This window comes from Bombus pyrosoma, linkage group LG6 (genome assembly GCF_014825855.1).
Source record: "Bombus pyrosoma isolate SC7728 linkage group LG6, ASM1482585v1, whole genome shotgun sequence".
NCBI classification, from domain to species: Eukaryota; Metazoa; Arthropoda; class Insecta; order Hymenoptera; family Apidae; genus Bombus; species Bombus pyrosoma.
Window position 1 is genome coordinate 11,088,222 of NC_057775.1, and position 16,471 is coordinate 11,104,692.

A 16,471-nucleotide genomic window follows, 5' to 3' on the forward strand; every position below is an offset into this window, starting at 1 on the left:
TCCACGGCAAAAGTTCGTCGCGTGGTGTAACGTGATTTAAACGCCATCAATTAGAATCGCTTATGCGTGTATCGACTCTTTGTTTCTTTATCCAATTTTTTCCTCGCCTCTTTTTTCCCGAATTTTCGAATAGCTTTCGCGTGCAACTGTGCATATACTCGATGTATCGATCGATAAAAAATTCAGAACGGGCCCGATTAACGTAGGCCATTGATTAACTTAAAAGTCACGTAAATGAGCAACTAACGTCGAGTGCTTATGTTACGAGTGCCGTTCCTGTCGAGCATCGATTCTTCTAAGCTCTTGAAAGATATCCATTCTTATTATCCTTCTTACACGATAGATCGTGGAATAATTTTCATTAAAAAATTTTATTATTTTAATCATGAGCGAAATTTTATTCTTATAAACTATATTCTAGAAATCAGTGTTTTTTTACAGAAACAGAGGAAATTCGCACATTCATTGTTTTGATATGTACTTACGTACAAAAGAATTGACTAGATTCGAAGGAATTCAGCTATAATTTCGCGCGTGCATACGTATCTAGTATACAGAAAACTAGAAACCCGATCCGTGATGGAAATAATTAGTTCCATTACAGTTAAGTATCTAGGTAAGTGGAGGAAAGAGAATTCGTGATGTAAATAATTAAAATTATTAGGTTTAAGTAGTATGTCCGCAAATGTTTGATAAAAGTTAATAGTATAAATAAAAGTGAAATTATTTCTCTAAATTTCTACTAAATCTAATGCTCTAAATTAATTATAAAATTATATTTAATCACTACACCATACAGAATAAATAATTCAAGATATGTATACACATGCACGAATAAAGCTTTATTGCAAAACTTACTTTATTATGCAGATCCTCTAACACTTCCTGGTCAACCAGTCCAAGTTCCTCCCAGCTTGGTTCTCCTGCTATAGATTCCATCTCGTCAACCCCATAAATAGTATTGCTACTTTTCTCAATTACACTCGCACCCCCTTTATCGCGATCACTCCTCGACGTTCGTTCACAATCAACATTTCTCAACGACTCACGATCACCATTATCGTTCCTCGAACTACTCGTTATGCAACCTCTTAACTTCGCAAAATCTTTATGCACAGTTTCATTCTCGTTCACCTTAATTTGATCTTGATTTATTCTCAAATAATTCTGTTCCATTTCGTTATTCTTCACCACAGAACCAAAGAAAGAATCAACTTCCTGGCAATTTTTTAAAGATTCAGTTTCCTCTTCTGTATTCTTCTTCTGAACATTTTCGGATATTTTATTTTCTAAATTACTTTTCCTATTAACATCTAATTTCTTATTTTGGGTTCCAAAATCGCCAGATTCTAATTTTGAGGTTTTAAAAATTACGGGCTCCATTGTCAACGAAACATTTTGCTTTTCATTCTTCCATAAAATCTCATCTTCAGAACTTTCAGAATTATTCTTTACATTTGAATCCAAAATGACATTTTGAGCATTCTGAACCAACCTAATCTCTTCCTTCTTAACTTCTTCCACCTTTCCACCCATTTCAATAATCTTCATGCTCTTAACGTCTCCATTCTGGTCCGTATTATGTTTACCATCTTTATCCTCCGATCTATTCACGGTTTTCTTCTTCTTCAACTGCTCAAGAGCCTTAGCGCCGCTAAGCAATGGACTGTTAGTCCTAGTAAGAATACTTTTCTTAGGACTCAGATCCGCATTATACGTATACATTTCTCTTTTGGGGCTACTAGAAACAGACCTAGACGCCCTTCTAGGCTTGCCAGACTCTCTATGAGGACTACAGGGCTGAGAAGAAGGTCTAGGTCGAGTGATGGGCATTTTGGTAACAGGAGAAACCGGAAGTGGAATCTTAGTTTTAGGAGTAGATTCCAGAGACTCTGTATCATCACTATCTGGAGTTCTTAGTTTAACAATTTCGCCCCCAAAATGAACTCTTCTGGGCGTTTTTCTTTTATTAGGGTCTTCCTTCCCTTCAGCTTCGGTTTTTACATCAATTCCACCTTCTTCTCCATCTTGCTCCTGTTCACTGTCATCTTTTTCTTCAAGAATAGTCATAGTGATGGCTGTTTCCTCGTTAAACTTAATCTCTGTTTCTAATACGATCCTAGCAGCAGGCATAGTCGTACTATTGACTTCGTCCTCTTCTTCAGCAATACCGGAAGTGTCACTATCGCTCTCCCATTTACCTTCCAAGTCTTTATTCTCCACTTTCTCCACGTTCTTAACACCTGTATCTTTCTTAGGATTTTTCTTAGCAGATTTTACATTGTAGATCTTGGACAAGATTTCAATATTTCTTTTCAGCTTGTTGTCGTAGTCCTCCAAGTAACTCTCGAATTCTGCTATGCCAACTGCGTCCCGGATCTTCATTAACGATTTTAATACAGCTTCCTGATGCGGTACCTGAGCTAAACGCGATGCTAGAGCTATCGTCGCGTCCTTCACGAGTCGAGGAGCAGGCAATGGGCTGTTGGTCGATGGAAATAGCAACGAAGGCACGCTTAAGATCACACCGGTTGTCACGTTAGTCTGGAAGGAGTCCCGTACCTCCGAACGGTTCAGCCCATCCTGAAGAATCTGCAAGAAAATGGTCGATGCAACTGCATTTAGACATCGATCCACGATAATACAAAGATAGTGGGGAGATTACAAGGTCAAGGATTGCTTGCGCATCACGGACTTGTCTGGCATGTTTGTTGAAAATTTTGAAAGCTAGGATCGGTAAAGATGATTGATGTAGAGAGAGAAAAGAGGATGGAATTGAATTTAATATTGGTATATAGAATCCACATACTGACTATGAACTAAATAAAGCTCGTATCCGCATTGGAGCTTGTGGATAGCTTGCAAACAAAGTACAACAAATTTTTTGCGAACATATTTTCTTTACTTCAACGTAATACATTAATGTACTGTCTTTTGAGCGAGTATTGTGCGCTGTTTTCTATTTGTGCTATTAATATACATGATTCCCTTCTAATGAGCATGACAACACAATATGAACGCAACTTAATGTTTTTGAGTTGTTTACGATAATCTAATAAAGAAAATGTAAAAGTTCGTAAAATTTCAAGATAGACAGAAATGAGTATTAGAATTGGAAATTGGAAAATATTCGTACGTTTTTAATAGTGTTATCTCTGTCGTGACTATGAATGAGAAAAACTCGGAAGGCGTCCAAGACGCCTTTACGAACGGCGGGCGCAGAGTGACCCAAATTATTGACCAGCTCGGGTACCACTGGTTGCATGACCTTGTCTACGATGTCAGCATTCAAAGTCGGTAACACGTCTATAAGCACACGAAGAGCGTGCTGGCGCACCTCCCATTCTGGATCACGCAGTCTCTCGGATATCTCCAGGAATGTCGAATGGGTATCCACTTCGCTTGGAAATTTTCGGGTGCGTACCTGTACAAGAATACATATAAGAGACGTTTAGTTCAAAATATATTAATTCTATAATTCTTGCTATATAATTAGTAATATAACTTCTAATTTCTTCTAGAACAATGTAAGAAATTCTAGACCTTCTTATATTCGTAAAAACAAAACATTTCCATTTGAAAACTACATGGAAAAAAGATGACAAGTACAATTTTGTTGATTTTTTAAATCTCTTTTTCGAAAGATGTGAGCCTTCTATATATAAATGAATCTATGAAATTTATAATATAGAATATATATATATATATATATAATACTACGACAATTTTTGATAAAATTAAATTTTAAATTGCTTATCATGCTTTCCCCTGTGGTCTTCATTTGTAAACTAATTCTTCTCCAATTTTCTCTGCAGAAAATATCTTTATTCATTCGTTAATTCTATTTCATCATCACCAATCTCTATTGCTCATCAGTAGTCCATCAAATACAGAAGTCATTAATCAGATAGCATGACTATACAAACCACGTGTTCCCAGAGAGGAGTCAGTTGTATTGGTTGGCCGTTCGGTGAGGTCAATGTCATCTTTCGAGAGTGTCGTTGACGGTGAGCTCGACGAGTTGGGCTCTCAGGTGTCGAATAAAGATCGAGGGGAGAGGATCGTGCCGGAAGTGGCGAGGAATCCTTCTGGGGCTGCAGAGGCCCCGAATTCGTCGATCCTGTCATAGATAAAGTAAACTCCAGGCACTTGGACATACCACCGTTACGTCTCGTCTGAAGGAAACCATGGGTCCTTCATCGTCTTCCACGAGGATTGTTTTTCTGATTCTGGATCGTTCATCGAGTCACGCAAGCGACAGGCCTGATTGACAGATTCGTTAGATATTTACTGTGGGCCAAGTAACGCTATAACGCTAGTACACCTGTGATGTTCGATATATTCAATGACCTATATGCATGGTGAAATGTTACAACATAATATTCTAAAATTCATTTGAATTGATATTTATCCAGTAATATTATTAATTTATATCAATGATCCATTCCAGTCCAAAATATATAATTCTTGTTTGTAATATAATTTTGTTGAATATTACAATTTTCTGTATACTACGACAATAGAAGCAGTGGAATTGCACATATGTAAATGAATTATACAACTATAGCAGATGTGTACCACTGAAAACTATCGGTTTCCCTTCTCGAGATGCGTATACAATATATTCACCTACATCATTGACAATAGCTAACAAAAATGTTTTTACTGAGTATACTTGGATCTACAAGAACTTTGAATTAGTTAAAAGTATATAGCACGGAATTGTATACTAACATGTATATGTAAGTACACTTGTGCACGTAGTGGCTAAGTACAAATTATCCACACCTAACATAGACTATGTTAACTCGTCCTTACTTTCAATCTCTAGTATACTATATACATGTTCTTATAAATTATATTCTTCAAATTATAAAAAGTTTGAGAAAATAAATTGTAATTTGATATTTTTCATCTATCATTTTATCTATCATTTTTTCATTATTTTATTATTTATCATTATAACATCTTTTATAGTTTTTAAATAATTCATCCACGTTTATTAAGAATATTCATTTAATACAAATTAATATTTTAACGATTTTAACGGTAGATCTTGATTTCCATAATAGAAACTAAAGGATATTTCCTTCACTTCCGGCAGCAATTCTTACATACGAATGTATAAAATGATTGACATTGGTAAAGCTTTAACCGGTTAACCGCTAATACATCCCATTTCCGATTTCAGTTGCAGAATCAATCACCGTAGTCACGAAATCAGTTTTATTATTAATCGATACTCCTTTAATGTGCATTAAAACGCTTGTTTTCTCTCTAATAAGAAAATCAATAATTCATTACGATATATATCAAACTTTTCTTATTAAAAATTGATTAATTTAACAATGATAATAAAATACAATTAATTTTAAATATTATTTTAATGTTACATGGAATAAATCTGAAAAAAATACTTTCAAATTTAATTTTTTGTCAAATTTACAATAATGATCTTCTTTAAACAATAAAAATACTATACAGAATTACTATAAAATTACAATTTTACAATATAAATCTATAATAATTTTATAATTCCACGAATAATTCCGCTTTCTATATTTCGAATATTTCCGCAGTATTTACGAACCATAGAAACGTAACGTTCCTAGTTGTTAAAAATCAGCCGTGTGATTTTCGTTTCGTAACAGTATGCCAACGAGCCACGTTATCCCAGCCCCTGTGGCAAATATTTTTTAAAAAAGAAATAAAGGGACGAAGTCGCAAAGTTTATCATCGGATCTCGCGACACGAACACCGCATAAAACTAGTACACACGAAAGCGATTGCATAATCCAAAGAAAACGTGCGTGCGTCTCGAGGAGTCGCGAAAGAAGAAAGGGGCCGTCCACTTGCAGCAATAAAGGATACATACATACATACATACTTTTCCAGCGCACTTAACCTCGCGGCAACCGTGATTTTTTCCTTATATATTTATTTTTCTTCTTTCTCATGTGCACGTTTGCTGAATTAACCTGCGTCATCAGGTTACAGTTGAAATTTTTCACTCAAAAATTTTAACAAATGCACTGTTTTAGTGGATTAAATCATGTTTAATATATTATATTAGTATATTTATTAGATTTTTATATTAGCTGTAATGGATAAATATACAAACAGCGTGAATAGGTATTGCTTATTATTGCATCATTTAATGAAAGAAATGGCATACTGGCAAATATTAATTGTTAAATAATCATTCAATAAATTAATTTAAAAATGCACAACTTTGTGATGAAAGCACGAAAAGTTTGGAATCATAGATTAAATACGTTACTTAATCCATTTGCAAAACAATATGTCGTTGATAAAGTAGATTTTATATAGAAGTAATAATTTTTGGCACTGTTTTAAAGAAATATGAATGAACTTATTACACAACCTAATACATATATAAGAATCTTTGTGTAATATCATTAACCTCTTGGATATTAGAATGGTGATTTTTAGTATCAGATCAATTTATGTCAGGTATGCGCTTCTTCTTGAATAGTTTAATTAATATAAGGTAATTTATGTTGTTGAAATATTTGTTTATATAAAGAAAATAAAATATTTTATTGTTGACTTGGCGCGATTTTCCAATCGCACCAATCACGTATCACTAAATTGTCACGTGCCTGAGATCGTAATATGTAAATTGATTTATATAAACAGTATCGCGCATGAAAATACAGTCTTTAACCCCTCATTTACTCATATTTTATTTAACAAAATATCATTTGTAACGCCTTTAGAATATCATTTTAACAATTTTCTCCAATCCATAAATAATATCAGATTTTTTCTATATGAACCACCATAATTAAATAATTCAAAAATCCTTGAAAAACAATTATAGAAACTATTTTTTCTATACACAATCTCTATTTTAGACGCAGATAAATAATATACTTTAAAAACAGATACATACAATTTATAATCATTAAATTACAAATAACGATATTACAAAAATTATATTAATATGATCTTACGTACCTTTTACTTCTCTCTTCGTGTATAAGTGAGACAAAAACTTTTTTAACTATAGTAACATATTTCACACTTTTTTAACTGTAACGCTATAATTTATTATATTATGTTTGAAGTTTTTCATACTGTTTCGAATGCACATTTTATTACAAACGGCGCGACAATCGAAAAAATCCAATACAGAGTTCACGTGACGGCAGCCAACATGTGACTACCGCTACTCTATTCCGAAAGTAAGGTGATTTGCAGGTAATATCGACCATCCACTCCCCACTTCTCGAAAAATGGTCTTCTATAGATGTATACAATAGGTGGAATTGCAAGAATAGCTAATCTTAGAAAAAGTAATTTACATTAGTCGATATTGACTCTGTTGTATCCTTTCGATTATTTTATTAATCTAATCCTGTTTTTATCTTTTTAATGGTTAATGAATTTCTCAAATTCGAGGTGCTTCTGAAAAAATCGTTATTAATATGTATAATTTGCCATCTTCACTGCATGACAAAGATTCTCTTAAAAGCTCAAAAATTTCTGTTTCTTAAAACAAAATTAAGTTTGGGATACAAAACTTCGAGTATCACAGCAGGGTTAATGTACAATAAAATTTATCGATGTTGGATTCCATTCAAATTTCCCGCCAAATAGAATTTCGATGAATCGAAAAATTCTTGGTTTGAAATTGTACATAATGCGTACATAAAAATATGTATTGCTTAATAAATTTTATTATTCAAGTACTTTCTATTATAAACAGCTTTAAATAAATTACTTTATCACTATTATTATATATATATGTATGAAATATGTAATGGTTTCGAAAAAAGAAACTATTACTGTATTCTTTTAAATACGGTATAAAATTCCAAATATAATTTGATCATTGTTCTTTTTTACAAATAATATATAATAATAATACTTCTATGATAATCTATATATTATTTCCTAATAATACAGTTACTTACTATGTATATAATAACACAATTTTTTAAGTTCCACAATTAAGATTCAACCACTTAATTAAACCACACAATTACACATGGAATATTAAGAATTGTAATATTTTATAAAATTAGAATTAACTATTCATAAATACATGTATAAGATATAAATATTTAACACAAAAGAAGAAAATATAATTCATATCTCTATAACAAATCGCTTTCCTTTAATACCTATTAACATAAAAGTTCTTCAAATTAGTTACATTTATAAATCTATGCATACATAAAACTATACAATGAAGCATAATGGGACAGGCACGTAAGTAACAGGTTTGCATCAGGAAAGATCCATGTACAGAATATAATTAAGGAAGTTTTTTAATTGACTTCTACTAAACTATGTTATCAGCCTTTGCTCGTTCTTTGGTCCAGGTATTTTGTACTGGATTTTGCGAATACAATATAACTGCATAACTTACCATAGCGATCGAAAGTACGGTATTTAAATGGATTGGAATACTAAATATCAGCCAGCATAAAACCGCTGTGAATATCAGTTCTAACGCACTAGCGAAAGTTTTTAAGATAGAGTTCAAGTTTTTCAAGAAAAAACTTGTGATAATTCCTATTGCTGTATTATTCAGCATTATTATTATTATTTTTGGTTGCATAAGTATACCAAGATCAGCATTGTTTAACATATTAGAGGCGTTATTTGCTGACATAAAAAATAGTATAAAAACTATAAGGTTACAAAAGATACTATCAATATACATAAACACATTTTGTACAAAAATATTGATGTTTGCCCCTTGCTCTTTAAGTAAATATTCGTTGTAAACTCCAGCTAGGCAGGAGCAAATTGTCTGAAAAAGTTTAAAGATTACAACTTATTAAAATTTTCTGGATCAGAGAATATGTTTCTTAATAATTCTATACATACCTGTATAAACACTAAAATGATGTTACTACTCAAATTAATTTTAGCATTAAATATATTGACACTAAAGTCCAATTCTATATGTTTCACCATACATCCAATAGTCAATAATACTAGCGAAAACCATTGTTTCAATGATAATTTCTTGTTAAAAACAACCTAAAAAAGCTATATTTTAGAAAATACTTTTTTCCACTCCAATGTAAGTTATAACAAAAGTTTCTGATATGTACCTGGAAAATAATTCCAGTCATGACAACACGAAATTGCAACAACACATAGTAAGTTGTTGGATCAAATATGGCCAAATTAATAAATGCCAGATTATTGTATAAACAATACAAAAATGATGGTATCATGTACAGCAATAGCACTAGAACAAGAGTATTTAAATTTACTTTATTTTCTATTATATTAATTTCACAAATTAAATGAATACTTAAAGAATATTTACATTTTAATCTACTTATTTAAATCAATAATCATATCATGAAATATTTAGTTTTCAAAAAGTGTATGAAACTGGAATCAATAATTTATCTTATCTTGTGTTCTATTTACATAATACCTCAACATGATAATTTTGAGTCCTCAATTACATCTACCAAAGTAAGTCAAAGATTTACTATAAATAGTTTATCAACTTTAAGAAATGAATATAAATTTTATCTGTATAACTAAATTATTTTAATGTATTGAATTCTCCAAAATAATATACAATATTTACCTTTCTTATTTTCCGTTACTTCTTGGCACAAACTTCCAAAGCTATTGCTGAAGATAAAATAATAAGTTTTGTACTTATATAGAAATTTCAAAGAATAGTATTTAATTTATTTACTTACTCTTTACAGTAGAGTATTATAGAAGTAAATAACTTTAATATTTCTGTCATCAATACTACCATAATAATATTATATTCATAGTGACCATCTCTTTGAGACCAAGTTACAATAATACCTAAGATAATAATAATTTTACAAATATTTTATACATTAAAAAAATACAATGTATATTTTTAAAAAACAGCAAAATTTACAAAACGTTACATAGAAATTATTACGAAATTTCAGTAATCTGTACCATATGCTACTAAACATTATATGCTACAAAACATTTAAATCATATCTAAAACTGGTAAAATAATGCACACGTTATTCATAGATAACTATGTAGTTTAATGCTAATTTCTTTTTGCATTGTTATCACTGAGTAGTTTCTGTTTGACAAATATTAACAAGTAAAATCATGTAACAAGTAAAACCATGTGGCAAGAATAAAAATAAACATAGAGAAACATAACCACACTCATGTACCTTGGTTCACAAACAGGGCCATGTATGAAATAAAAATGACAGGACTCCATCTTCCTGGGAATAATTCACCCCAATTGATGGTTCCCATAATAAACTCTATTATAAGATATTATTACGTTAAAAGCATTTGTAAAATATATATATATATTGCTAACTGCTTCGTTGCCGGGGCGTCTGTTAACAACTGATAACAAGATTCACGATTTGCGATACAGTTTTATCGCGTCAAACATACAGCTAATTATACATTGTTCATTTGAAGTTATATAAGGAGATAATATCTGTTATCTGATAAAAATATCCTTTTCCCAAAATATGCTTCAGTATTGTTTTATTGCCTTATTTGTTAATTGAATATTAACGTGTACTCCTACGCAATAGATTATCGTAGGAAGTAAGGAGAAAGTTATTATATATTTTTTAACTTTATTAATTCTTATTTAATTAAATCTTATTTTTATAATAAAATTTATGACAGTAATATATTTTATATTATATATTATTCGGAAAATTTTTCAAGGTTACATGAACGATTAATAATGATAACAAAACAAATTGTGATATTTGAAATATAATGAAAATCACTTTTTATAATACATAAAGATAATCATAACTACATATTTTATTTTTACAATCTTTTGAAAACATCTATCGTTTAAACTCATTCGTGATGCGTTACATAAAGTTTATTTACATACATAGAATGGAAAATTTGCATTTAAGAAGTGCTTTACAATATACTATAATTTATTAAATTTCTATAATTTTTTACGTAACAACTATCCCGCCACTCATGCTTTTCATTCGTCGTGGAAGCACATAAATAGAAAAAGTTTCTATTATACATAGAATTCATTATTATATATCAAGAAATATGTTACAGATACTATTGTTACAAATATTAACAATGCTGATATATTATCTACAAGATCAAAAGTTTCAATAGTTTTATTAAGTATACATTAAATTATGTTTTTATAATCTTTAAACATAGAATAGATGCTAATGTACATCATAAATAATCTCTGTAATCTACAATGGTGGAATTAGAACCATACTGAAACGTGTGTTCGTAATTTACACAAAAATGAACGTATGTTGTGAACAATATTGTCCCGGATTACAGAAAGACAGCGCAACAATGTGCACGAAAACTCATTATGAGGATGATTTTTATTGATGTATTATTACCAGTATAGTCTTAACAATAAATTTAGGAAAAATTGTATTGGATACTTAATATTTTAAATACAAATTCCAGAGAAAGAGACAGAAAAATCTCGCTATGAAAGATTTTTTTATGATATATGTTCGAAAGATCGTAAATCGTAAACTTTAAAAATTCTTCGAAATATAATCAGGCAGTGTAATAAGTATGCCTGTAAAAGTGATACAACTGTTTACTTTTCAATATATTTTGTACCTTCTGTAAATATTTTATAAAGACATTTAGTGCAAGACTATATGCTATAAAATGCAAATATTATAACCATTCTGTTAATGTTTCTCGAATCGTATTACATTAGGACCAATTATCAGTTCATTATAACATACAGATACTATGTAGTAATATATGTATGCATGAAATGCTATATTAGCTTGTGATTCAAAGTTTTTAGTGTCCTGTAAGGGAAAGAAGTAAATTATTTCACATTTCTATAAACATTGGTATCACATTACGAATCATATTTATGTAAAGGAATCAATGACATTTTAATTCATGGCACGTTACACTCCATCGTAGATAATCACATCAATGATTTGCAGAGTCCATTACCTCTCCTATTCATTTGTATAGTAAGGCCACTGTTTAGCCATATGTAAAGTAAATACTAAATCAAATATTATTAATATTGATAAGATATTATTATAAAAAGCAATAGGAAAAATGCAGTTTTATGAAAGTAAAATATTTTTGAGAACATTAAGAAAATGTGTGAAGAAAAATGTTAAGCATAAATATAACTGATAAAAGTAATGACTTAGTAGAAACCACCAAAATCTTAGAATCCAAGTACAAATCGTGTTAGCCATTTTATCGATGGTACATTATATTAGTTTCATATACGAAACATTCGATTTATCGTTAAAATTTTTCACATATTATTTTCTTCAATTATACTAATATTACACGTTGTATTTGTAGTACCATTTAATTAAGAAAATTCTAGCCGATCGAACAAATAAAAAATTTCATTTCGAATATTCACTCGATAAAATTTGTTTAAAACGAATAAAATTTCATCACTCGCGTACCAGCGCGTACTCAATATCAATCTGATGTTTTCAATTGTTTTAAAATCTGTTGCGTAATCAATTTAGTAGCCTCACTTGCATTAGGAATAAGAAATTTATCCATATCTGAAATAACCGTATCGTTATATTGCGTTGTACCGTATTTAAATGTAATCAAATCCGAGTGTCTCTTTCTAGATGTTATTTTTACGACACTCGTCAACGGACGTTTTACAATTACATGTGCTGCACCTTTTCTTTCTTGTATTTCCCGAAGTACTATAAGGTGAGTATCAGTAACCAAAAGTATACTGAAAAAAAAAATGTTTTTTTTAATGTTAAGTAACAAAATAAATCAACATTTTGATTTAAATATTCACCTATCGCAAAGATCTCCATTGACTTTCACTTCTTGACATTTAAAGGAATGTAACAATTTTGGATCCTTCAGCCACTGTTGGATAGATACAACTTCAATAGGTTCTTCACTTTCGTTGTTTGTCATTGTCATATCTGCTTATATAATAATTATAGAATATTAATAAAATAAATAAAGATGTATTTGCAATTTATTATAAAAAATTTATTATAACTCTCGTATGATTCTCTATTAACACTGACTGCTTCTCAATAATCTCGATTATATCACAACTCTTATAAATCTCACATTGCATCTCTCCACGTGCATTCTACAAATCACTCTTCATTCACAATTGATACTTTAACATAAATATTCACTCAAACCATGAGTTTCGTGTAACATAATTTGAAATAGTAATCAATCAAGCGTGCAATTTAAGGAATATCTGAATTCAAATAAGAACGTACCCAATTCTTGATCATCGTCTATACTAAATACAGGGCCTGTCTTTTTTTGTCGCTTAACAAAATCCAAGTCTTTGCCGTTCCTATTTTCTATGTTATTATGAACACTTGCTGACGGATTGACGATATAATCGAATAATTTTCCCTTTACTTTTTTAATTTTTCCAAAGAAATCGGAATTATTATTTTTAACTTTAACAGGACTTGTTTCATTCGAATTTGTCTCCGAAATATTGGCACTGCATACTAAACAGTGCTGTGAATTATGATCAACAAGACTAGAAACGACTTCATCACCAAAGTATTCGTGTATGGCTGCAATGAAATACTCTTGCAAAATAATTATTTTGAATCAAATATTTTAAATGAATATAATATAATAACTACCTTGATATCCTGATGTGACCATACTAACATATTGGGTATGTTTCTGTAAAAAAGATGCAACTACCATATGCGTGTAACGATCTTCCTCTTGTCTACCACTCCCTAAAAAGCAAAGATGTTCACCACCAGCTTGCGATCCAACCGCTAATGCTTGGCGTTGTGCTTGCAACAATCCTTGTACTGCTGTGGCAAAAGCAGCAGGTTCTTGAAGCATCTAAAATGAAATTTATAAATTTAAAAAGAACTTCCATATATAAAAAAGACAAAAAAGAACATACCAAATTACAATCTAAATGAAATGCAGTTGGTAAATGTCCTGCATTGTATTGTTCAGCAGGTCTACAGTCTACTAAAAAGAACTTGACCGATTCAACCGAGGTATTAGGTATGGACGGACTCTCGATCGAATTTTCAACTAATTCTTGAGCTGATACGGGTAAACAAAGCGCATGAGATATACATTTTTCATCGAAACCATCGCCAAATATAATAGGATATAAATCTTGTTTAAAAGATGATGGCGTTTTCATTGCATAATACTGTGCCAAAGAGCAAAAGTCTGTCACATCTTCCGCTTCCAATGCACAGGGCATAGCAGCAATCGCGTCTATTATACTTTGTTTATCATTATCTTTCATACTTAAGATTTGCTCCCTATAAAAAGTAATATAGTAAATTTCATAGTAATTTCATTTTGGGAGAAAGTGTTTTGTAATTCTCCTACCTAGCATTTATTACCATGATAAGTGAAAGGAATAACATAAAAAATGGATCAGCTTGCATGAAATATAGATCCCACATTGTACAAACAGCTGGCAATGAACATACACCAGCAAATAGCGTAGTTACCCATCCTTTTGTATATTGATCAGGAGATACTCTTTTCGTATCCAAGAAAGAACATAATTCTGGTTCATGATAGAGTAGTAATAGTCTTAATACAGAACTGTATGTTTCACCTCTGTAAACATAAAATGGTATCATTACTCATAAGAAAGATAAGGAAAGAGTAATGGTGGAAGAAAGGAGAATTAATTATGAAATATTATACCTAGGTATATAAAAGTCTATTATTGCTTCAAATAGATTATATGTTGCACTTCGTGGAAGTTTTAAAGCTATTAAGGGGCCCAACAGCTCTATCCAGCCATTTCCTCTCTTATATTGTTTCCCTTTACTCTTACAATAAAATGTTAAAATAGACTCTAAATCAGAAACAACAGAAACTTTGTCTTCATCATCGTTTCCTAGTTTTGCTACAACAAAAATATATTCTTTAATAAGAAAGATATATATAAATAAATCATATAACGTGTATGCAAATAACTTACCAACCAATTGCTGGCAATCATCGCGTATAATATTTTGTTCTGGTAAATCAAAAACTTCATTAAATTGACTTAATTGATTACCCCGATCAATAACATCTAAACATGCTTGCCATACATCATGTCTTAAATTTGCAGGAACAGCTTGTCCCTTACAAATTGCGTATATGTCGGATGCTGATGGTGCTTCTGTATCAAGTAAAGCTGCTTCTAGCTCCAATACCCTAAATGTTTATCTCATATTTAAATCCATTTATTATAATAAACAAAATTTGTTCAACTGTGTGTTATTATTCTTTAGTATCGATAAAGTGTAAGATACATAATACAAATATTGCAATATATGACAAATGTTTATATACTTTTTCACAAGGTAGTTAATAAACATTTGCAAACATATGAACAAGCTTAAAGAAAGACATAAATACTTAAGTATCCACCATACTTTTTCTTTAACTAGAAAGGATTAAGAAAAAATTTATTAAACAGAATGATATGTAAAATTTGCATACAATCATATGTAGACTTATTTATTTTTGGTATGCTAGTATTGCTTTTCAATATACGAAGAAAGTAAGAAGATAAAAGTACCGTAAGACGTCAATCGATATTAAGTCGCAAAAAAGTAAGTTGGAAAATTTCATTGATGGAACGAACGACTAAAATTCATGTTTATTGAAACAAAGAATTCCTCCTCGTTTGAAAAATATAAAGAAATTTGAAAATTAGCTCACCAGGTGTTTTCATCTTCTTGTAGTGCCATTTTGGTAAACGTCACACTTGTATCGTAGTGTACAAAATCGTGAATTCGATATAAATTACAATTTTCTACAGGAGAATAAACTTTTTCTATCAGTTAGCATTCTTCGTCGAGTTTTACAATTTTCATCACATTTCTTGTGGTTTACGTTCTGTTTAAAATTCAACGATCTATAGATAGCACAGACGAAAGTTCGCTTTTGTTGACAAATCGTTGCCATCTTTTAAATAAAATTTTTATATGTGTAATAAAACGCGCGAATATTTAATCATCCTGTTTTACATATATTAGAATGAATTTATTTTCATAATGAAATATTTATTTATATATAATAATGAATTTAATGATATAATAAATTATATAATATGGATATATTTGTTTATAACATAAGTTTATTTGTAACAAGTAAAATTCCATTTTTAATCAATAATCAATATTGTATAAAATAAACATTATTCCTTTTAATTTTTAATAAAAAAATAAAAAAAACGTTGTTTTAGAAGCTTATACCATTGATTTAATCTAATCTATTGCGGTCGTATTACGAAATGTTTGTATAGTAATAGTATACCAAGGAAAATGATGATCCATTCTTATATGATATATACATTGACTCGGGAAGTATTTAAACATTTACCGTCGAAATGGATGCGTTATATAAAACATTTTGAAATTTCATTATCGCTGTAATGAGATCCAACTATCATAATTATACTATATATTCTATATATACATTTTAAAATCGGTTTCAAATTTTTTTA

The 16,471-nt window shown here is 30.2% G+C and overlaps 3 protein-coding genes across 10 annotated transcripts in view; all 3 read right to left on the minus strand.

Annotated features, from left to right (window-relative positions):
• The window catches only part of LOC122568076, a 30,192-nt gene extending 22,631 nt beyond the window's left edge, over nucleotides 1-7,561 (minus strand). For 3 of the 6 annotated variants that reach the window (XM_043727404.1, XM_043727402.1, XM_043727403.1), the window contains exons 1-4: nucleotides 6,982-7,560; nucleotides 3,927-4,263; nucleotides 3,137-3,424; nucleotides 859-2,592 (exon numbers count right to left, since the gene is read on the minus strand). In XM_043727404.1, coding sequence (XP_043583339.1) covers nucleotides 859-2,592; nucleotides 3,137-3,424; nucleotides 3,927-4,157 — 2,253 coding nt within the window. In that variant the 5' untranslated portion in view covers nucleotides 4,158-4,263; nucleotides 6,982-7,560. Of the gene's footprint in view, nucleotides 1-858; nucleotides 2,593-3,136; nucleotides 3,425-3,926; nucleotides 4,264-5,887; nucleotides 6,037-6,981 lie in introns of those variants that run through there. The other 3 variants (XM_043727405.1, XM_043727400.1, XM_043727401.1) reach the window with 2 other exon arrangements.
• A 561-nt stretch (nucleotides 7,562-8,122) lies between these two features.
• On the minus strand, nucleotides 8,123-10,555 carry LOC122568694 (UDP-galactose transporter senju). Of its 3 annotated transcripts, none has more exons than XM_043728727.1 (6): nucleotides 9,899-10,555; nucleotides 9,705-9,819; nucleotides 9,587-9,633; nucleotides 9,093-9,232; nucleotides 8,863-9,018; nucleotides 8,123-8,785 (listed from the first exon to the last, which is right to left on the minus strand). In XM_043728727.1, the coding sequence occupies exons 1-6, from the start codon at nucleotides 9,957-9,959 to the stop codon at nucleotides 8,312-8,314; spliced, it is 993 nt and encodes a 330-aa protein (XP_043584662.1). In that variant the 5' UTR covers nucleotides 9,960-10,555; the 3' UTR covers nucleotides 8,123-8,311. The 3 variants fall into 3 exon arrangements, with proteins under 3 accessions (XP_043584662.1, XP_043584661.1, XP_043584663.1); XM_043728726.1 differs by having other exon boundaries at nucleotides 10,176-10,553; XM_043728728.1 differs by having other exon boundaries at nucleotides 9,943-10,552.
• A 173-nt stretch (nucleotides 10,556-10,728) lies between these two features.
• On the minus strand, nucleotides 10,729-15,961 carry LOC122568687 (TBC1 domain family member 23). Its single transcript, XM_043728711.1, has 9 exons — nucleotides 15,685-15,961; nucleotides 14,954-15,174; nucleotides 14,674-14,878; nucleotides 14,347-14,583; nucleotides 13,901-14,276; nucleotides 13,623-13,836; nucleotides 13,239-13,550; nucleotides 12,791-12,923; nucleotides 10,729-12,721 (listed from the first exon to the last, which is right to left on the minus strand). Exons 1-9 carry the CDS (start codon nucleotides 15,711-15,713, stop codon nucleotides 12,448-12,450), a joined length of 2,001 nt encoding a protein of 666 aa, XP_043584646.1. The 5' UTR covers nucleotides 15,714-15,961; the 3' UTR covers nucleotides 10,729-12,447.
• Between the last annotated feature and the right edge of the window lie 510 nt (nucleotides 15,962-16,471).

Bases quoted from the DNA above. Each gene is read 5' to 3' on its own strand.
- LOC122568694 (XM_043728726.1), bottom strand. From the start codon at position 10,263: ATGGGAACCATCAATTGGGGTGAATTATTCCCAGGAAGATGGAGTCCT. The intron at 9,820-10,175 runs GTACATGAGTGT...TTATTATCTTAG, and splicing joins GGCCCTGTTTGTGAACCAAG to GTATTATTGTAACTTGGTCT. The intron at 9,233-9,586 runs GTAAATATTGTA...CTCTTGTTCTAG, and splicing joins AGTAACGGAAAATAAGAAAG to TGCTATTGCTGTACATGATA.
- LOC122568687 (XM_043728711.1), bottom strand. From the start codon at position 15,713: ATGGCACTACAAGAAGATGAAAACACCTG. The intron at 14,584-14,673 runs GTATAATATTTC...TTATGTTTACAG, and splicing joins ATAGACTTTTATATACCTAG to AGGTGAAACATACAGTTCTG. The intron at 13,551-13,622 runs GTAGTTATTATA...ATTTCATTGCAG, and splicing joins GGTCACATCAGGATATCAAG to CCATACACGAATACTTTGGT.